This window comes from Trichogramma pretiosum, unplaced genomic scaffold (genome assembly GCF_000599845.2).
Source record: "Trichogramma pretiosum strain Unisexual culture from Peru unplaced genomic scaffold, Tpre_2.0 scaffold108, whole genome shotgun sequence".
NCBI classification, from domain to species: Eukaryota; Metazoa; Arthropoda; class Insecta; order Hymenoptera; family Trichogrammatidae; genus Trichogramma; species Trichogramma pretiosum.
Window position 1 is genome coordinate 110,875 of NW_019641704.1, and position 18,254 is coordinate 129,128.

The 18,254-nt window shown below is 39.5% G+C and overlaps 1 protein-coding gene across 1 annotated transcript in view; it reads left to right on the plus strand.

Annotated features, from left to right (window-relative positions):
* The first annotated feature begins 785 nt into the window (after positions 1-785).
* LOC106656585 (aromatic-L-amino-acid decarboxylase-like) overlaps positions 786-18,254 on the plus strand; it is a 30,020-nt gene continuing 12,551 nt past the window's right edge. Inside the window, exons 1-2 of the mRNA XM_023462915.1 lie at positions 786-1,124; positions 14,099-14,328. Of these exons, the coding sequence (XP_023318683.1) occupies positions 14,128-14,328 (201 nt within the window). The 5' untranslated portion in view covers positions 786-1,124; positions 14,099-14,127. The remainder of the gene's footprint in view (positions 1,125-14,098; positions 14,329-18,254) is intronic.

The window sequence follows — 18,254 nt, forward strand, 5'->3', positions numbered from 1 at the left end:
CTAATAAAAAAATTTTTTTCATAGTTCATTACATGTATTATTAGTCCTCAAAGTCTCAAATTAAAGTATTCATCGTGGCCCCCATAAAAAATTCGTAAATTTTAGCAATTTTCCAAAATCCTAGAGTAGTCTTACCCCTTAAGCAGGGAATTTTACTCACTAATTCTAAAAATCAAATTTCAAAATGAGTAAAAAAAAATGTTCACATTACATAGTGCAGCGTGGACACTGTATACTATTTTTTTATAATAATCATTAAATAAGTCATTTCTCAAAGTATTACACATTGATCATGTAGTTAGTTGTTTGATGAAATAAACTAAAAGTTGGAAATACAATCGATTTAGAAATATGTTTTCTCTACATTTCACAAACGACTTGATATGCCTGCCTATGTAAATCATGCATGCATATTTTTTTAAATTCTATTTTTCATGAACTTATCACGAGAAAAAATTTTACAGCGACGTATCGCAAAACATTTAAGAATTTTTTTGGAGCTTTCTTGATGTATAGTATCATGGATTTTGACAAATAAAAAAATTTTCGCAAGATAAATATAGATAATGAAAGAAAAAATGTAGATAAAAATTATGAAAATTCAAGGATTATCGACAGTACTTGAAAAGTACTATGCAAAAATTTAGTAAGGAGCTTGAATGCCTATTGATTTATTTATAAAAATAATTTATTAATCGTTACTGCGCCTTATAATAGTTACATTCTGCGCATGTGACATTAATCAATTGTTGAAATGTCATTTTGATAGTAGCAAGTTCTTTTAAAATAATTCAGGTGATATTCTTAAATACTGATTGCGTAACATCTTTCGCAGGTTCCGCATGAAATTTATTTTGTCATAGACAAATTTAAAAAATATTTTTCATCACGTAGTACAAATACCTTAGTATTTTTGATTAAATGTAAAAAGCTATATAATTTACACAGGAATAAAAATAAATTTAACTATTAACAAGAACTATTTTTTAAAAGTGATGAAGATCAGCTTCAATTATCTTTTGTATCGATTGTTCTCAAAACGCTGATATCTTGTGAATAAGTTAAGCAGCCTGTAATTAAATCAAATTGTTGATGTAGACTATTTATTAAATTGATGAAAAAAGGTATTTATATCTCAAAATAGATGATTGATGTTATCGAACTTTTTAAATTAAATTTATGAAATCTTATTATAATATTAAATTATAATGCTCTCCTCGAAAAATTGAGATTTCATTATTTTGCTATTCTATCTAATTAGAAATTCTTATGTATATTACTTAAGAAATAATTTGCAGTCATTTTTGTATCTTGAGAAAAACGAAACTAGCTTTTAAGTCATAAAAAATCAAATATTCAGCATTGTACTAAAAGGCTCGAAGAGGGCTTAAATATCTTTTTACTGTATTAAGCTGTAAAAGTGAGTAATTTTTTTTTTTTTCAAAAACACACTTAAAAACCGTTTTAGGTACTCCATTTGAAAGTACTTTGTCCAGTTAGATTCTTAAAAACACTTAAATACACTGATATGAGTCTTAAGAAATTCTACATAAGCATCGCGCTCATCGTGTAAGCGACTTATCGTAGAATTGCAAGTCATCGGATGCATCAAAATAATTCTATGACGTTTCATTTTGTTCTATAAACAATTGGTCATAGTCGCGACCTCACGTTGAGCAATCTATGAAATTTAGCTTCTTGTAAGTATAATGAAGTGAAATGAATTTATCGAAATGATTAAAAATGAATAGTATTGTGACGAAGCACATGCCTGCGAGCTGAAACGTCGCGCCTGACCGAGGGCAGCCCGTACACCAGCACCCCGCGAGATCTCTTCGTCTTCGAGAATGCACGAGTAAATGATTTCGCGTATTTCCTCGTAGCCTAGGTTTCAGGCCAAGAAGAAGACGAGCGGAGCAGATCGAGGACGCAACGCCGACGCCAAGACAACCAGCCGCATCTCGATATTCTACGAGCCTAGGCCGAGCAGAGGCACGCAGGCGGCACAAGAGCAGTAGCCGAGCCACGTGACTACTGCGCAATCTACTGCGCCGCAGACCGCGCCGCGAGAGGCAGATTACCACGAGCCGAGCAAGTGTGTGCACGTGCGAAGCAAACAAAAGTAAAAGTTAGTTGTTTTTCGCTGATAAATTAGCAACAGCAGTTCGCGACAGTGCAGTTCGGTGCAAAAGAGCTCGCCGACAAGAAAAGGTTCGTCGGAGTGCGAGTGTCGCGCGAGAAGCAGATATTGAGTGCCAAGGACGAACGCCAAGAAAGTGAGGCTAGTTTTGCCTCGAGACACGCGGTGCCGATACGAGCCCGAAAGCCACCTAGGCCGAGAAGAAGGAATTTTGCCACGGAGTACAGGCGACGGAGGCCACGACAGCAAAGGAGTTTGCCAGGGCATCGTCTACTGAAGAGCCGGCGAAGAGGTTAGCTTTAAGATTATTTAGGTGGTCGGTCGCTTGGCCGTGTGCACGATTGCGTCATCGTGCTCGCGCGTGTATCGAGAGTGTGTGTGTGCGTGTGAGTATTACCGCAGCGGCGGCAAGCTCAGCGTGTGGGTGCGAATCGACGGCACACTGCCGCGTCGCATAATTAGGATAAACGCAGGTGTACGGCGCGGCGTAGACGCGATCTCGCGGAATTAGCCACGTGGCTACAGGTCGACGAGCGAAGCACGCGCGCGTCGGCCAAGCTCGTTCGACCACGCGTACGTAGCGACGGCCATTTTGGCCAAGTAGTATAAGAGAGTCACGACATAACCTATTGCCGCGGAGCAAAGGTTCGGCCACGGAAGGCAAACAAGAACGCCACCAGCGCACCTGGTGGCCAATGTTAAAAGTGAAATAAAGTGACTAGATTTTTGAAATTGAATCTCGCGAGTCATAATTAATTCGTTTTTGTTGTAAATTTCCTAGACTCCCTCTTTTCAGCACGTAGAGCAATATTGCAGAATTGTAAGGATTTTCGCGGAATTCGCGACAAAATCGAGATTTCCTCGGCCGATTCGAAAGGTGAGTCACTGGGGCCAACAGCTCGGCCCAAACTCGACGGAAGGCCCAGAACCCCCTCGGAGAAATCAGCGTGAGTACCAGAGGTCCCACATAATAAAATTCTTGTCGACGGCATTTGAGCTGAACCTTATTTGATAAGGCCAATTTGCAGCGTCGCAGTATATATTCTAGAAAAATTACGTACAATTCATCTAGAAATATACGTACACGTAGCTAAAGTCGATGACATATTTAAGTTTCAGGTTGCTATGATAGCCAAATTGTCGATTAATCAAAATAAAACTTTATAGAACTATTGATAATTTAAACTTTACATCGATTTTCAAACTTTTTCAGATATTTAGAGTGAAACTTTCTTGTCAGTTGGGCTGTTTATAGATAAAGGCAGAATTCAGAATTAGATAATTAAACATAATTTCAAAATAATGTTTGGCAAAATTAATCAAAAAAATATCGATAATAATTGACTTATTTTATTAATATTCACATAAGATGGCATTTGGACCGAGTTTAATGGCCGTATTAAACGGCTAGTCATGTTAAGAGTAGGCATGATAATTTGATATTACTGAATATGAAAATCATAGATGAAGCTAATATTTTTTATTTGAAATTCGAATCGAAGACTTCTTAGATAGGTTTTTTTTCAAATTTCAGCGTAAATTTTGCCATGTATTCATTATCGCTGTATATTTTGCAATTAAACAAAAAATAACATCATTCTTCGACTTAAAATATTGTCAAAATAGATTTTTTCTTTTTTTTGTCTTCGGGGCGGAAATGACATCAACAATCGTCCAATTTTGCTATAAACCTTCCAAGATGGGACTGAGTAGTAAACATTCATGGATTTTTCACTCAATAATCATGAACTTTATCAAAAAATATTATAAAATGAAAAATGTTGAAGACTATTCGGAGTATACGTGTGGATTTTTTTTTTAAATTTTAAATTGTTCAAAACCTGGTCCAATTTAAAATTTTTAAAACAGAATGTGAAAATTTGCATCTATTCTTTGAATTATTTTAAACATTTCCTGTTCTACTGAACCAGATGTTCATTGATTTTGAATGAAAATAGTATATTATGATACGTATGACTGAAGCAGGCCCTTATTGAACGGCGCTACACTCGGGTGCTACAGTGTCGTGTTAAGAATGGGCTATTCGAGTCATAAGTATCGTATACTTTTTTATAGCACTGTGCTAAGTTCTAGTTTAGGCCCCCTTTGTCGTGACTTACGCTGCTCATTATTGCACCGCGGCGCGCCTATCGCACTTTACTCTCGTGCGCTAAACTCAACTTCACTTGCTTGCACGCTAAACATGAACTTAGCACGGTATTATAAAAAAAAAAAAAAAAATAATGATAATTAATACGTCGTTTAGATTTTTTTCAATTCGAACTTCAAATTTTAAAATTATTCACATCGTTATTAATTGTAAGTTTTCGTCTTGGCTAGGCGGAGAGCAATTAACACTCACGAAAATCTCGGAGGGTCGTGGGGTCACGGGAGGAAAATACTCGAATTCTACGTGACAGAGCTCATGGTTTTTGTCGCTTACAGGTTACATAATAATTTGCTAACACTATTCTTTCTTCGTCGACAAATGCTGATGACTGGCTTCCGCTGGAGCTGGAGGTCGTCACCACGAGTTTGACGAATATATGGAGATGATTCTCGAGATCACATTCACACTTTGTACTTCGTAATTTGCTTCCTTTATTCGCATGACACGACTTTGCACGCACGTTGCAAACGAGCAGATTCTGTAATGGCCAACTCGTGACGTGGTCTTAGTCACCATTCTCATGTGTCACATGATATTTTCGTCGACTCCTGTTACCCCCTCTCCTACCGACTGAGCGAAGTGCAGCCGCGCGCGGCCAGAATTCTTCCGAATACCACGTTTTTCGGTAGTTAACTGTTCATAACTTTTGAACCGTTTGAGTCTCTAACTTGAGATTTTATACAGACCTTTGTTATTAGATTACCTATCGATCGAGATATCTAAGAATAAAATCGAAGGGGGCATACTTGCCGAAAAATTAAGTCAACTTTGAAGTCAATTTTCCCCATGAAAATGAACTTTTTTCGAAAAATTAATACCACCATTGGAAAGAACAGACAAAAATCTATCGGAATGCATGTGCGCAATATTTTATCAGACATAATTGCACCAGCCACGGCGAATTAGAAAAGTTGCGATACATTAAAAAATGCCCCGCGCGAGCGCACTATCTGGTCGAGCGTGAAATACGTCACGTGCGAATTTTTTTAGAATTTTTTGAATGATTTTCGATATTTTTGGATCTGATCATTTTATAAAAATGTCGAAAATCATCTCAAAAATTTCGAAAAAATTCACGCGTGTTTATTAATAAATTCTAAGCTCTTTTTGTTTAATAACATTTTTTTGTAGATTCTATTCTTACAGAGTAAAAAAATACCAACGCATTATAACATATATACCATATCGTCTTTTAGCCGATAATAGCTGAATCGGCTGTTTTGGTGGCAACCATCTTGAATCTGGATGAACCAACGCCGCTAACATTCAGTATAGACCTATATGCCACCAGATTCAGAATTTAAGCTTGATCCGAATTCGAAATCGTAGTGAAAAATACGATCATTTTGAAGACAAATGTTCAAAAACGACGTTTTTTTTGTTCAAACAAATTTATTTTTAAAACCATTGCATATATCGTAAATTTGAAGCCAGATTTGAAAAGACCGATAAAAATACTACTATATAATATTAATTTGACGATGGTTTCATAAAAAATAACACGTGGAAAAATAAGTCAAAATTAGCGTCTCTTGGTATTAGACGGATTAAAGGTGGACGCTAAATCCTTCTCAGCCTTTAGAAAGGAGCTTCTTTACGTCTTCAAAACAGTTCAGAACATCTAAACAGCTGATTGAAAGTAGAGAGAAGTTGAGCTGAGTCGATTTGCTAGGTCATCGGTGGCATCAGAAGCATCGGAACTTCAAGGCCGGAACTCAGCTGATCCTCAGTCTTGTGCTTGCAATTTTATAAGAATGATATTTTCATTGGCTGATTGAATGTGAGATGTGTGACGGACGGCTGACCCCGGGGTGGGGGAAAAGCAGCAAATCACCTGCCGTCGAATAAATTTTCTATAGGACCACCTTACCTGGTCGAGTACTCCCAGAGGGGATATTGGGCCCGTCATCAGTGCGAGCTTGCTGTAGACTCGCTGACTCACCGTTGACCTTCTGCAACTTGTGCTGAAATCCGCGAAAAGAATGGTCGCGAAATAACTAAGTGATGTTTTATTTAATTCAAGGCCCAATTGGCCGAAAAACCACTTCAAATTGCCCAACGGGCGATAACTTACAATGATACGTGACGAGGCACAAGTTTGACTTAACTTTACCTCCGACTTTGCCCACCAGAAGCGCGCTCGGCGCTCGCGTCTATCGTATCTCGTGATACAAGCCTAATCAGCCGAGCCAATATGGCCGCTGCGCGCGCGATCTATGCGGCGATGCCGAGTGCACGTGGCACTCGCGCCGTGGTCTCGATGATGCGTTTTATACTTTGCCGCGGGCGATCCGCCCTGATGTTACCGGCACGGATGTTGACGTACACACGCACACCAATACTCTGCTGGCTGCGTATCGCCGCTGCGATACTCGTCAGCCGAGCTCGAACACACACACTCACACGCCCGTGACCCGGCAGTCGCGTCGACCAATACTTCGCAAAATAATCTTACAACCAACCCCAAAATCTTCGGCGCCTCGACGTTGGATCACTCCGCTTCTCAGCTACTCTTCGGGCCTCGTCCGGGCGTCGATGAGCACGTGCGACGAAGCTGTACGTTCTCACGCCCACGTCTGGGCGACGATGTCCAATTACGTGTACACGTGCGCACTCATTTGCACAAGCCCAACTGGGCGAAACTCGCACTGGTGCACTGGCTTGCACGGGCCCGGCTGGGCGAGACTTGCCTTACTGGCGAACTGCCTCACGAGCACACACGACAACTGGCCCTCCTGGGCGATCTCACGCACGTATCTTCGGCGTCGGCTTTCTATTCTTGCCGTCTTCTGAAGCACACCAACCGAACGTTATTTGCAAACGGGCTCTCCGTAGTAACCTCCAAATTCACTTCAGCGACGGTACGAAAATTACGTCTCGTCGTGTCGCGCACCCAAGCTATTCTGCCGCGATCTATTGCGCGTCGGCGCGTCTACTCACGCGCAGCTGTCTGTCTCTCTCCCGCACGCATACGTTGTCGCACGTGCCGAAGTGTCGTTGCTTGCCACTACCACTGCTGCTGCTGCTGCTGCTGTTGTTCTTGACCTGCAAATCGCGAAAAAGACATACACGCACACACACATGCTCGCGCGAGGTATGCGAAAATTCGCGGCGCGACGCGTATGTTCCTTGTGCCCCGTCACAGATGTGTTGAAGATTATTTTATGGAAAATAGTGCATTATTTACGTCTGTACCCTGTAGCCTGTAGTACAAGATACTGTCGATATTCGAGCTGTTGACTGTCACTGGGGTCACTGGGGCCCCGGCTTGAGCGGCTTCATGGGATTCCACTAGAAACAGATCTTGCTGGGGGTCTTTTCGCATAGAGACGTTGAGATTTCTGACAATTAGCCCAGAATAACACAACGCGTTTGCCGTCGTTCGAGTTACCACTAAGAGTCAACACAAAGATGGATTTTATTATTACCACCAATGCCGAATATAGTTCGTACAGATATGCCTGCGAGTCTCGGCGACCTGGCAATGATATTTTTTTGATTGGTCTCGGATGAATAATTAAAAACGATTGTTCGTGGATGGCGAGTAATCTCCTGCTCCAACACGACACTGTGGCTTACATTCTCTTGTACAGCGACAAATACTTTGTCCAGGATTTGTTCGTCATTCGTCCTCATGGTGGGCACTCGGACTTTGAGAAGTCGTTGCCAGACATTGTATTGTAATTGGGGAGATAATATTCAATTATTTGCAAACTTCACAGATATAACACTCGCACCACAATCAGTTAAATTCATCACACTGTTCAGTGCAACACCGGTAAGCACAAGAGCGAAGCAGAGTTGACAATGCATTGTTATCATGATTGTTGAACGTTTTAAAGACAAAATTTGGTATAGTAGCAGAAGGGTGAGCAAAGCAAGCGATGTCCTCAATGTTTATTCCTCGTCCGATTATCCGATGACAGCTCCAGCTCCTGCTGGAGGGTCCAGCCCTGGCACTGAACTCTGGTTCCTCGTTTGACTTGTACCACTTTGGAAAGCGTAAACGACACTTGCATGCACACCTGTTTGCGCAAGATGGCCGAAAGAAAATTAGAACTGGCTAATCTCTCAAAAAATCAAGTTTGATTTGATTGCAGTGTCCCGCGTGGCCCAGATCTGAAGTTTTTACACAATCGTCGCTGTATTTCAAGAAGTAATAATCATTTGCACACTCCCAAAACTCTCAGATCAAAGGAAAATTTCCTGAGCTTTTTATTGGGACTATTTAAAAAAAACTTAAAAATGGGATTTTTGAGATATTTGCGTTTTTTGGTGAAAATGGAAAATTTCGGATAATCTGACCACACCATCGGAAAGCCAAATGGGCTTTAAGACCTATTGGATCAAACTTAACATAGGGAGCTTCATCATTGGGTACCACGAGACCAGAAAAAATTTTGTAGGATATTTGGTGACCGGGATCTTATGCGGTCTCCTTATGAGTGATTTCGCTTAATTGGATCCCGTGTCGAAGAACTCGGACACTTGGCATGAAATGCCTCATATATTCTTATCTTAACCAAAACCTTCGATTCGCCATCTTCATACTGCTAGCCGAGGTAACACGCAGACGCAAATATATTTTGAAATTGTAATCGATCGAAAGTTTTGCAAGTTAGCATAAACATATTTGGCTTATATGTGATTATTAATTGCAGAGTTCTATAAGCGTCATTTCTGTTACTGACGTCCTTTTATAAAATACAGCTTTTTTGTCATATTTCCCGTAATTGGTATTCAGGGATCTTCGTCCTGACTAGTGTCTTTGATACTCAGGGTAATAACTCAGTTGGACTTGACCGTTTTAGCCTAATACCATGATACGCTATCATACGGTACTGATTAATGTTGAAAAATATTTAAATATTCATCATGCTTGAAAGTGTTGTTTACAGTCCCATTTGATCAAAATAACCATTGGGGGCTTTATCATTGGGTACCAGGTGACAATAAAAAATTTTCCGGACAGGACAAAAATCATGCGTACGAGAATTTTGTAACCCACGGCTGGGGTCCACCTCAAGTAGATACCCGAACAAAAAGGGGCCTACATTTAATTTATCAATGTAATAATTTCCAGAGCTCAGAGATTTCTGGGAATAAACATTTGTGTACCTAGCAGTACACTGGTATAATCGCACTTACGAGCGGTGTTAAGAGCCACGCTGGCTATGCTCCTCGTCTAAGTGGACATCAAGTGTTCACTATTTCATATGATTCGTGAAATGAAGAACATGCCTTGATTGTGCGACTTCCAAGAAATTCATAGCCCATACGAGTACACACCAGGCCTGTAGTCCACGTCAAAATCAACAGCGTGTTATGCTATTTACTCAGGTATACATCAAACTCCGTGAGCAGCTCCATTTCGAAGAAACTGCAATTAATTTTGGAAATTCCCGATCATCTGCCTACGCTGTCGGAATAAGAAATAATCACCCCACATAGGCTTCGCTGATAAGGCCCTGGTATATTGCAAGGTAACTGAGGTTATGAACGGCTGTCGCCAGAGAAGAAAATTAAAAATCCGACAAGAGCTCGATGTACGCGCTTGACGCGCGACTTATCGAGCTCTTGTCGGAGGAGAAGCGCGGTAGGCACCGCTGATTTCCCCGTCACGTGTATCGGAGCAACGAGTTCAACCCCCCAGGAACGGTACCGCATTCTTTTTCCTCCTCTCACACATGTGATTGCATACAGCGCTCTCGAGCAGCCGCAGAGCGGAGCGCACGAGTGGGGCGAAGCGCGTACCTATAAAAGCCACGCGCTGGTCTCACTCGGCCTACTATTATTCCTTTTTGACAAAACAAGGTTCAAGTGAACTTCTCAAACAGCCGTGGGATGCAAAGTTAGCCCCCGGGCATAAGGTAATTTTAAGGTTAAATAAAATAGGACTTGCTCTGATATACAGACAAGCAACCAAATACATACTCATGCTATGCTCAGCAATGCAAATATTGGGCAGTATCCAATTACTAGGCTACTCTCGTTAATTGGGCTGGTATGCTAAACTGTTGTGATAATGAAGCATTTCATTATAAGATAAGGTAAGAGCAACTAGAAAGTGCCGATGCGAACGAGCACGATGCCTTACGTTCACGTAACGCAGTCTACAATTCTTAACGCTACTCACACTTACGTGTGCGTGGCAGAAGTGACGTGACACGTCACAAGACGAGCGTAAGGTGATTTGTGTGGTCAAGTGTAGTGAACTTTGTATCGAAGCCATCCTCCTTTTTGATGTAGAACTCGACTGGCGAACGCGTATCGCCACCGTTTTCTGCCAGCTTAGAGTGAATTGAGTGTGACCTAGTGGGAGATTCATCGACATTTCTGCACAAATGCAAGTATTTTCTTTTCTATTTTCATCAATACGCTCCATAAGTGTACTCGGTAATATTGTGTGTCAAGTCGTAAACAACGATAGACACGCGACCCACAAGGCTTAACCTGAACGCGCTCTGTAAGCACGATAACACGTGTAGCAGAACGCACATGTGAAACACGTGGTAAATACCGCAACGTGTATAACCTCACAAGGTATGCGTCAGCAGTGAGAGCTTCGTGAGCCTCCCCTACTTTCTTCTATGCGTCATAGCCACGCCCCTCTATCGACGTGCCTCGCAGCAATACACAAGCGCTGTACGAGAGCGCGGGCAATATGGGAGTGTTCACGAAAGTCGTGAACAATTAAAGTGCGGTATCGTGACACGTGAATTTCCAATTCTATAACATCATTTTCTTTGCCAATTTGATATTACAAAGACCGATATCCTGTGAAGACAGTGTAACTTTCTTATTGTATTTAGAAGCATTATTTAGTTAATAATCGCATAATTGATTCAGAATAACAACATAAAAAGCGATTATATTCTATCGAATTATCAGTCCTAAGATGTTTCACGAACGCCCTCATATAATAATAATCATAATCACACAAATTTTTGTTAGCGTCAACGCAACTCGCAGTGCGCGTTAAAAGGGACAGTGCCGTAGAACGCACGCGTGTATGAGACAGCGAGGAGAAATACCAGTACACACTGCGAGTGCTCTCAAAAAGCAAGCGTTGCCTTTCAATATATTGCAACGGTGCTGATGTTAGAAATTGCCAAGTAACGCGCTCGCGACGCGCGCTAGTCGTGAGAGAGTCGAGAGAGAGCAGCGAGACGCGAGGTTCCCCTACTCACTCACCAACTTGCACGCGCGCGCAGCGAAAAACCCACACGCCGCGTCCCACTCTATGAAGTACGCGATAGAAGAAGGCGAGCGCATGAGAGCGACCCCCGTTTGTGATGCCAGGGCGCGAGTATAAAAGGAGCAACGCATGCTCCACTGACCCATTCTTAATTACCAATTACTCAACTTTCACACTTAATTTCTGCATTACCCAATTAAAAAAATTAACTTCACGACACTTAGTCAAATTTCATTACTAGTGCCGTGAATTTTTTTAAGTCCAGCTATTGCGACATCACGATCAACACTCACCTTGGTGCTGTTCGATTATCGTAATAGCTGACTGAACTGATTTTCGGTTCGTTACGAAGTGATAATCAGTGTAAGCAATTGTCGCAAGTGCATCCAACCGTACAATCCAGGGGGATGTAAGTTATCTATTGGGAGTTTTCCTTACCATCCAATCACTGCAACACACGCCGAATCAGGTTTCACTCATTAGTAGAATACCGCTAGCGCAGTTGCAGAGATAAACAAAGTACAAGAGAGCCGGACCAGGTTTCACTTATCAGGTGAATACCGTTAGCCCTCTTGTCGAATAGAACACGTCCATCGAAATCTAGGTTCCACTACAATCGTGATGGATGCCAAGACGAGATAGATGGTTCTATGTTCTTTTTACCTTACCCTATCGTACCGTGTATGACTCCTTTTCGTAATTTGACACAGGAACACAAACGAGAGTACGTGCCAGCCCAGCACATCCGCAGATCCGTGTGCATCGGCACCAAGCAAGGTAAAATAAGCCACATTAATCTCACACTCATCACATTCATCCGTCGCAAGTTACGACGCCTGATCAGGCCTCTTTAAGAGTAATCAGCGAGTAACTTGAGAGTTGCAGATTAATTCAAGAATATTAATTAAATTCATTTGTGTTTCCTTTTTGACAATAGCAATTTCCGTAATTTATGCATTCAATAAAACACATTATTTCTTTCACAAAATACTCTGATATTCACAATTATTTAACGGTACTTATATTTGTTCATATTCATACATAGTGATTTTTACTTGTAACTATTTAGTGCGTATCTCCAACGTACAATCCCCGAGTGTCTTACCCACCGCGCTTCGCGCATAGCATTTTTCTCTCTCGCTCTCTCACGTATATTATTGAGGCACGTGTAGAGAGCACTCTCGGACGAGTACTTCTGTAAATTCAATTTCTTACGCGTGCGTATTGTAAGCGCAGCCTAGAAACCTGCGACGCTCGCATAAGAAACGCCTCAATATATGGGCTGAACAGCAGCTGTGGATCGATCACCGTTTGCACCTGGACGACAGGGCTATGCTAGTCAGCCTTGTAATCGAGATTGAGCCACGAAGACCCACGGAGTGTTTTCAGTTTCCGTAGTGTAAGGGTCAGCCTGGTTGCCTTACAAGCAGTGATCCAAGTTCAGTGTGTTAAGTGGAACCACTAGATGACATCGGCGTACATCAGCCGTATTCAACTTCACTTTTACTAGAGTCAGAGCAACTCTTCAACTCGCCTGCATTATATCTTTATCATCTAAGTAAGATAATGAAATCGCAATACCAATAATAAAATAGTCGTGTGTGTGTGTGAAAATAATTCTTTGTCATTTCTCACCCACCCCGCTCTCTTGAACACATGCTCGCCTAAAAAAGGAAGATGTACACAAGCAATATTGATTGATATCAAATAATAACAAAAAACATAATTTGGCAAAAGAGCCATAACAATAGTTTTAAGATACAAATATACAAAGAATTGAGAATTATATTTTATTTTCGATTTGAAAAACAGTATAAACCCATTAAGTCCCAAGAGGACGTTTTTTTAATACTTTATTCGACCACTATATTTTTAGTGAAATTAAGGTAAGAAAAAATGTAAGTAACCAACTCCAATGTAAAATTTAATGCTCTTTCAGAACCTCTTCTCAGATTATTGAAAAAATGATCAGGTCAAAAGTTAAACTTGATTTTATCCAAAAAAACGTGATTTTGAAAAAAAATTTTCTTTTATTTTTTGAATTTCTAAATGGAAACCATTTGAAATTTCAAGGGTTTAGTGTGAATATCGCGTTCTTGATAACTAATCTGAAAGTTAGAGGGGTTACGATAGAAAAAATTCATGTATGAACACAAAAAATGGCAGTCAAAACACGATAGCACGAATAAAAACTTCTAAAATTTTTCTCAAAAACGAAGAGCTTGAGAAAAAAGTGTATTTTAACTTTGTTTTCTTCAATATAAAACCCGCTAACTTTTAGTTAAAATATCGAGGACGCAATATTTCCACGAAATCCCTGTGAAAAATTTTTTTTCAAAATCACGTTTTTTTAAAAGAAATCAAGTTTAACTTGTGAGATGATCATTTTTTCGAAAATCTGAGATCAGATTCTTAAAGGTCATTAAATTTTACATTAGAACTAGATGCTTGCATATTTTTTTGACCCCACTTTCACCAAAATACAGTGGCCTATATAAATAAACGTCCTCTTCAGACTTAATGGGTTAAACAAATTTTCTATTCTCGATATGAATTTACATCGTTTTGACAAATCAATGTACATTTTTAGGTACATAACAGAATTATTTGAAAGCAATTATGAACATAGAAGAATTTAGAATTTATGGTAAGGAAATGGTTGAGTACATTTGTAATTATTTGCAAACATTGAATGATAGAAGAGTTACAGCTAATGTAGAACCAGGTTATTTAAAATACTTATTACCAAAAGAGGCTCCAATGAAACCTGAATCATTCGAACAGATTATGAAAGATGTAGAAAATAAAATTATGCCTGGAGTAAGTAAGACATCGCTTCAATTTCATTTTTTTTAATTAAGGGGGTGGTATAGTGCTGTATGATCAAATGTTCTCTTTTTTGAAGAATTTTATTATTAATATTTACTGTATTATTAATAGAATTTTAATAACATGTGTATTTCATTTATTTTAGCCATTCTAGGCCCAGAAATTGCTAGGATGTCACTTAGTTCCCGAATCGCTTAAATTCTCGCTCCCAATGATTTAAAAGTTAGTTTGGCCTAAAAATGTAAAACCCCATAGATATAAGCCTTCGACGAAGTCATTTAACCGCCCCTGTACTTGAAAATCTACCATGGGTGATGGAAATGAGATTTGAAAGAAAAAAATTTCTTCTCGGCGGTCGATCGTAGCTTGCGTGGAAGACATCGTTGCCGTCATGGGCATATTTTATCAGAGCAATCGACGTAAAAGGCTCGTTGACGATGACAAAGCTTTCCTCACGGACAAGCTGGACCTCGTCGACGCGAGAGGCTACATCGGTAACAAGGACATATTCGAGTTTTTGAGCCCGGGCCCTCAGACACGAAAGTCCTGTCAGCGATGTCGAAGCCATCCTTGTGGACGAGCTCAAGCTCATCGCGGTGAGAGGCTACAACGGCAACCACGTCATTCGCGCAAGCTTCGATCGACCGATTAGGGCGAGTTTTTTGTTTCAAACCTCTTTTCCATGACCCATGGATATCGAGAATGTAACAACATTTAGAAAAATGGAATCGGCGATCTTTGCCACAGCCGCGTGTCATCGCTCTCATAAAATATGCCCATGACGGCAACGAGGTCTTCCACGCAAGCTTCGATCACCCGACGAGAGGAAATTTATTGTTTAAAATCGGTTTCTTATGACCCATGGATATCGAGAATTGACCAACTATTCGAAAAATCGAATCGACGGTCTTTGCCATAGCCGCGTGTCATCGCTCTAATAAAATATGCCCATGACAGCCACGACTTTGGTTGCACCTGCCTCGACCGACCAACAAGAGCAAGATTTATGTTTAAAATTGGTTTTCCATGACCCATGAATATCGAGAATTGCAAAACCTTTTGAAAATTCGAATTGACAGTTTTTGCACCAGCCCCGTATCATTGATCGTATTAAATATGCCCATCGCAGCTCCGAATTGTTGTACTCTTGCGTGAGTCGACTTTCAAACTTTTATTCATTTCATATGTTCATAAGTTTGTTTTATTATTACTGTCAGTTTGTGTACTTACTGAACTTTTTTTTCGACGGCTTTTACCCTGCATGAAATGTCTGGAAGCCCGAATCCAGCAATTAATGTTGTCACTGATGGATGTTTTTCGCTCAGAAAAAAAAAATTTAACATCTATAGAGGTGGATAATTTTTGAATCAGCATTCGACAGGAAATGCAGGCCTTTTTATTAATTTTAATTGACTCTATTTGATTATTTCATAATTCCAAAGATAAAAAAGCATTTGGCGGGGAAGTTGCTCATTGTTGGCCGGCGTTGCTAAGGACCTTTGGAGCTGCACGCTTAGCGTCAAAATTAACTTTTCAAGACACTGAAAATTAATTATTTTGGAGAAGCGATGATAGTTTTTGATAATATTTTTTGGGCAAACACCGTTGAAAAAAATTAGCTTTCTAAAAAATAGTATATTACGTGACAAGGGACGAAAGTCGAACTTCCGTCCCTGCGAGGTTATGCACCCGAGGCGAAGCCGAGGGTGCAAGCTCGCAGAGACAGGCGTTTGACTTTTGTCCCGAGTCGCGTATACGATTTTTCTTTATCCCCGCTCGAAAGTACGTTTGCTTAACATAGTTAAGAAATATTTTATTAAAAAAAATTGTATCCATGAATTTACGCTTACATGGCAAAGCCCGCCGACATTTGCGGCCCGAGCGCAGCGAGGGCTGCTGGTCGACGGCGGGCTTTGCAACAAATATCATCAATAATAATGTTTATTAGTACATAACTAATATTAATAATAAACAATTGTAAATCATAGATAACTATGGCGTTAATAAAATACAAACGATCCCGTAAAGTATAAGCATGAATTAGTACCATATCAATTAAGTAATTCACTCAATCTGAGGTAGACAAGTAGAAACTTGAGTGACCTAGAATAACGTTTAAAGTTGAAAGAATTTTTCAAAATTTATTATAAAAATTAACATATTTTGACTGTCTTTGTTCTCTTAGATTCATTTTTTATTGCAACTACCATCTTTAACGATTTAAATTTCGGATTGGAATTGAATGTAATGAAATGTGTACGTCAAATTATGGCTATTCAATTTTGATACTTCATAGAATTGTTAGTCTTTTAATATTTATCCAATTTGGCATATGTACGTCATAAACAAAGTGAATATAATTCATCTATTGCATCGTCGAAACCAAACGATAATTGAAATGTTGGTTGCCGTAGTCATGGAGATAATAACTTTCGCGCGATATTGACGGGGAGCAAAAGTATTACTTTCGTCCCGAATTCGAAGATGAAAGTACGTACTTTCGAGCATGGGATGAAGAAAAATTTTTTAACCCTTTTTCGAAATTTTTTATTTCACATGTAACTTTGATCGATTATTTATTAAAAACTTTGCTTCTAATCGCTTATATCAGTGTAATTTCATAAACTTCATACGATTCCCTTTAATTTGATGTAAATAACATATAGTCAATAATGTCTTTAACTATTTTTAATTTGATCGGAAAATGTGTCCGCTTTATCGTGGACATACTATAATAGTATCAAAATCAGATCGGAATTTCGTATTAACTATTTCATGAATTTCATCAAATGTATAAGTCATGTAAATATTACTCGGATCTCTGTAAATAAAAATATAATATTGAGAAGCGCTGCGTTTTATAAAAATCGAATCACCACTATCAATATCATCATCAATATCCTATATATTACTCCTTGAAAACTTTTTAAACGTTTTTGCGTCCCCAATTTTTCTGATTTCGATTTCTAAAAAAAAAAAAAAAAACATATATATACATATATGTATATATTATATAATATATATATATATATTCTTAGAATTCAGTAAAAATATCCGAAAAATCACACTTATGTTTTGAGGGTCGCTCAATCTGAATCAGAGGTTATTTTGACTGTATCCGGCCATGTAAAGGTCATTTGAAGGTCATTTTAAGGTCAAATCACGAAAAAAGCTTAAAAAAATCTTAAAATTCTCATTCATAGGTTTTTAAGGATACTGAAATCAAATCTGAAGTCAGATGATCCCTACGACTTTGACTTCAAGGTCGTTTGAATGTCAATCTTAGGGAATTCAATATAAAAATCCGAGAAAATCAGATTCCTATTTTGAGGGTTGTTGAATCGTAATCATTGTTCATATTGACTATACCTAGCCATTTTAAGGTCAATTGGTGGTCATTTAAAGGTCATGTCAAGAGTTACCAAGTGAACGCGATAAAATAACAGAAAAAGATTGTGTATAGGTTTTTGGAGCTGAGGAATTCAGATATTTTATTATCAAGATCAAGGTTTTTTGCATGATTTTTTACTTTTTACTTTTGTAATGCACTTTTTTTTCTTCAAACGATCGGCGTAATGGTTGCTGTTTTCAATTAGTTCCTCTATTTTGGCTCTTTCTCTTCTACATTCAGCAGTAATCAGCCATCATCGCAACCTCCCATCTACCTTGATATCGCTGCTCCATATGTTTTATGTCTTGATGGAACTGTAAGTTCTTGTCGTTGGCCGCACTATCTGGGTACTCACACAAACCAGACAGGCGGTTACAGGGATAGAGGAGAGAAGGGCGGTAAAATGAATAGGCCGAATTTGAGTGCTTAGTTCGGTTTGTATTGTTGGGTTTCGGAGCTCGCTGTGAAGCGACCAGCTCGGGCGTCTGCTCTGAATGATCTGAGCTACAGTGTTGTGCGCTACGCG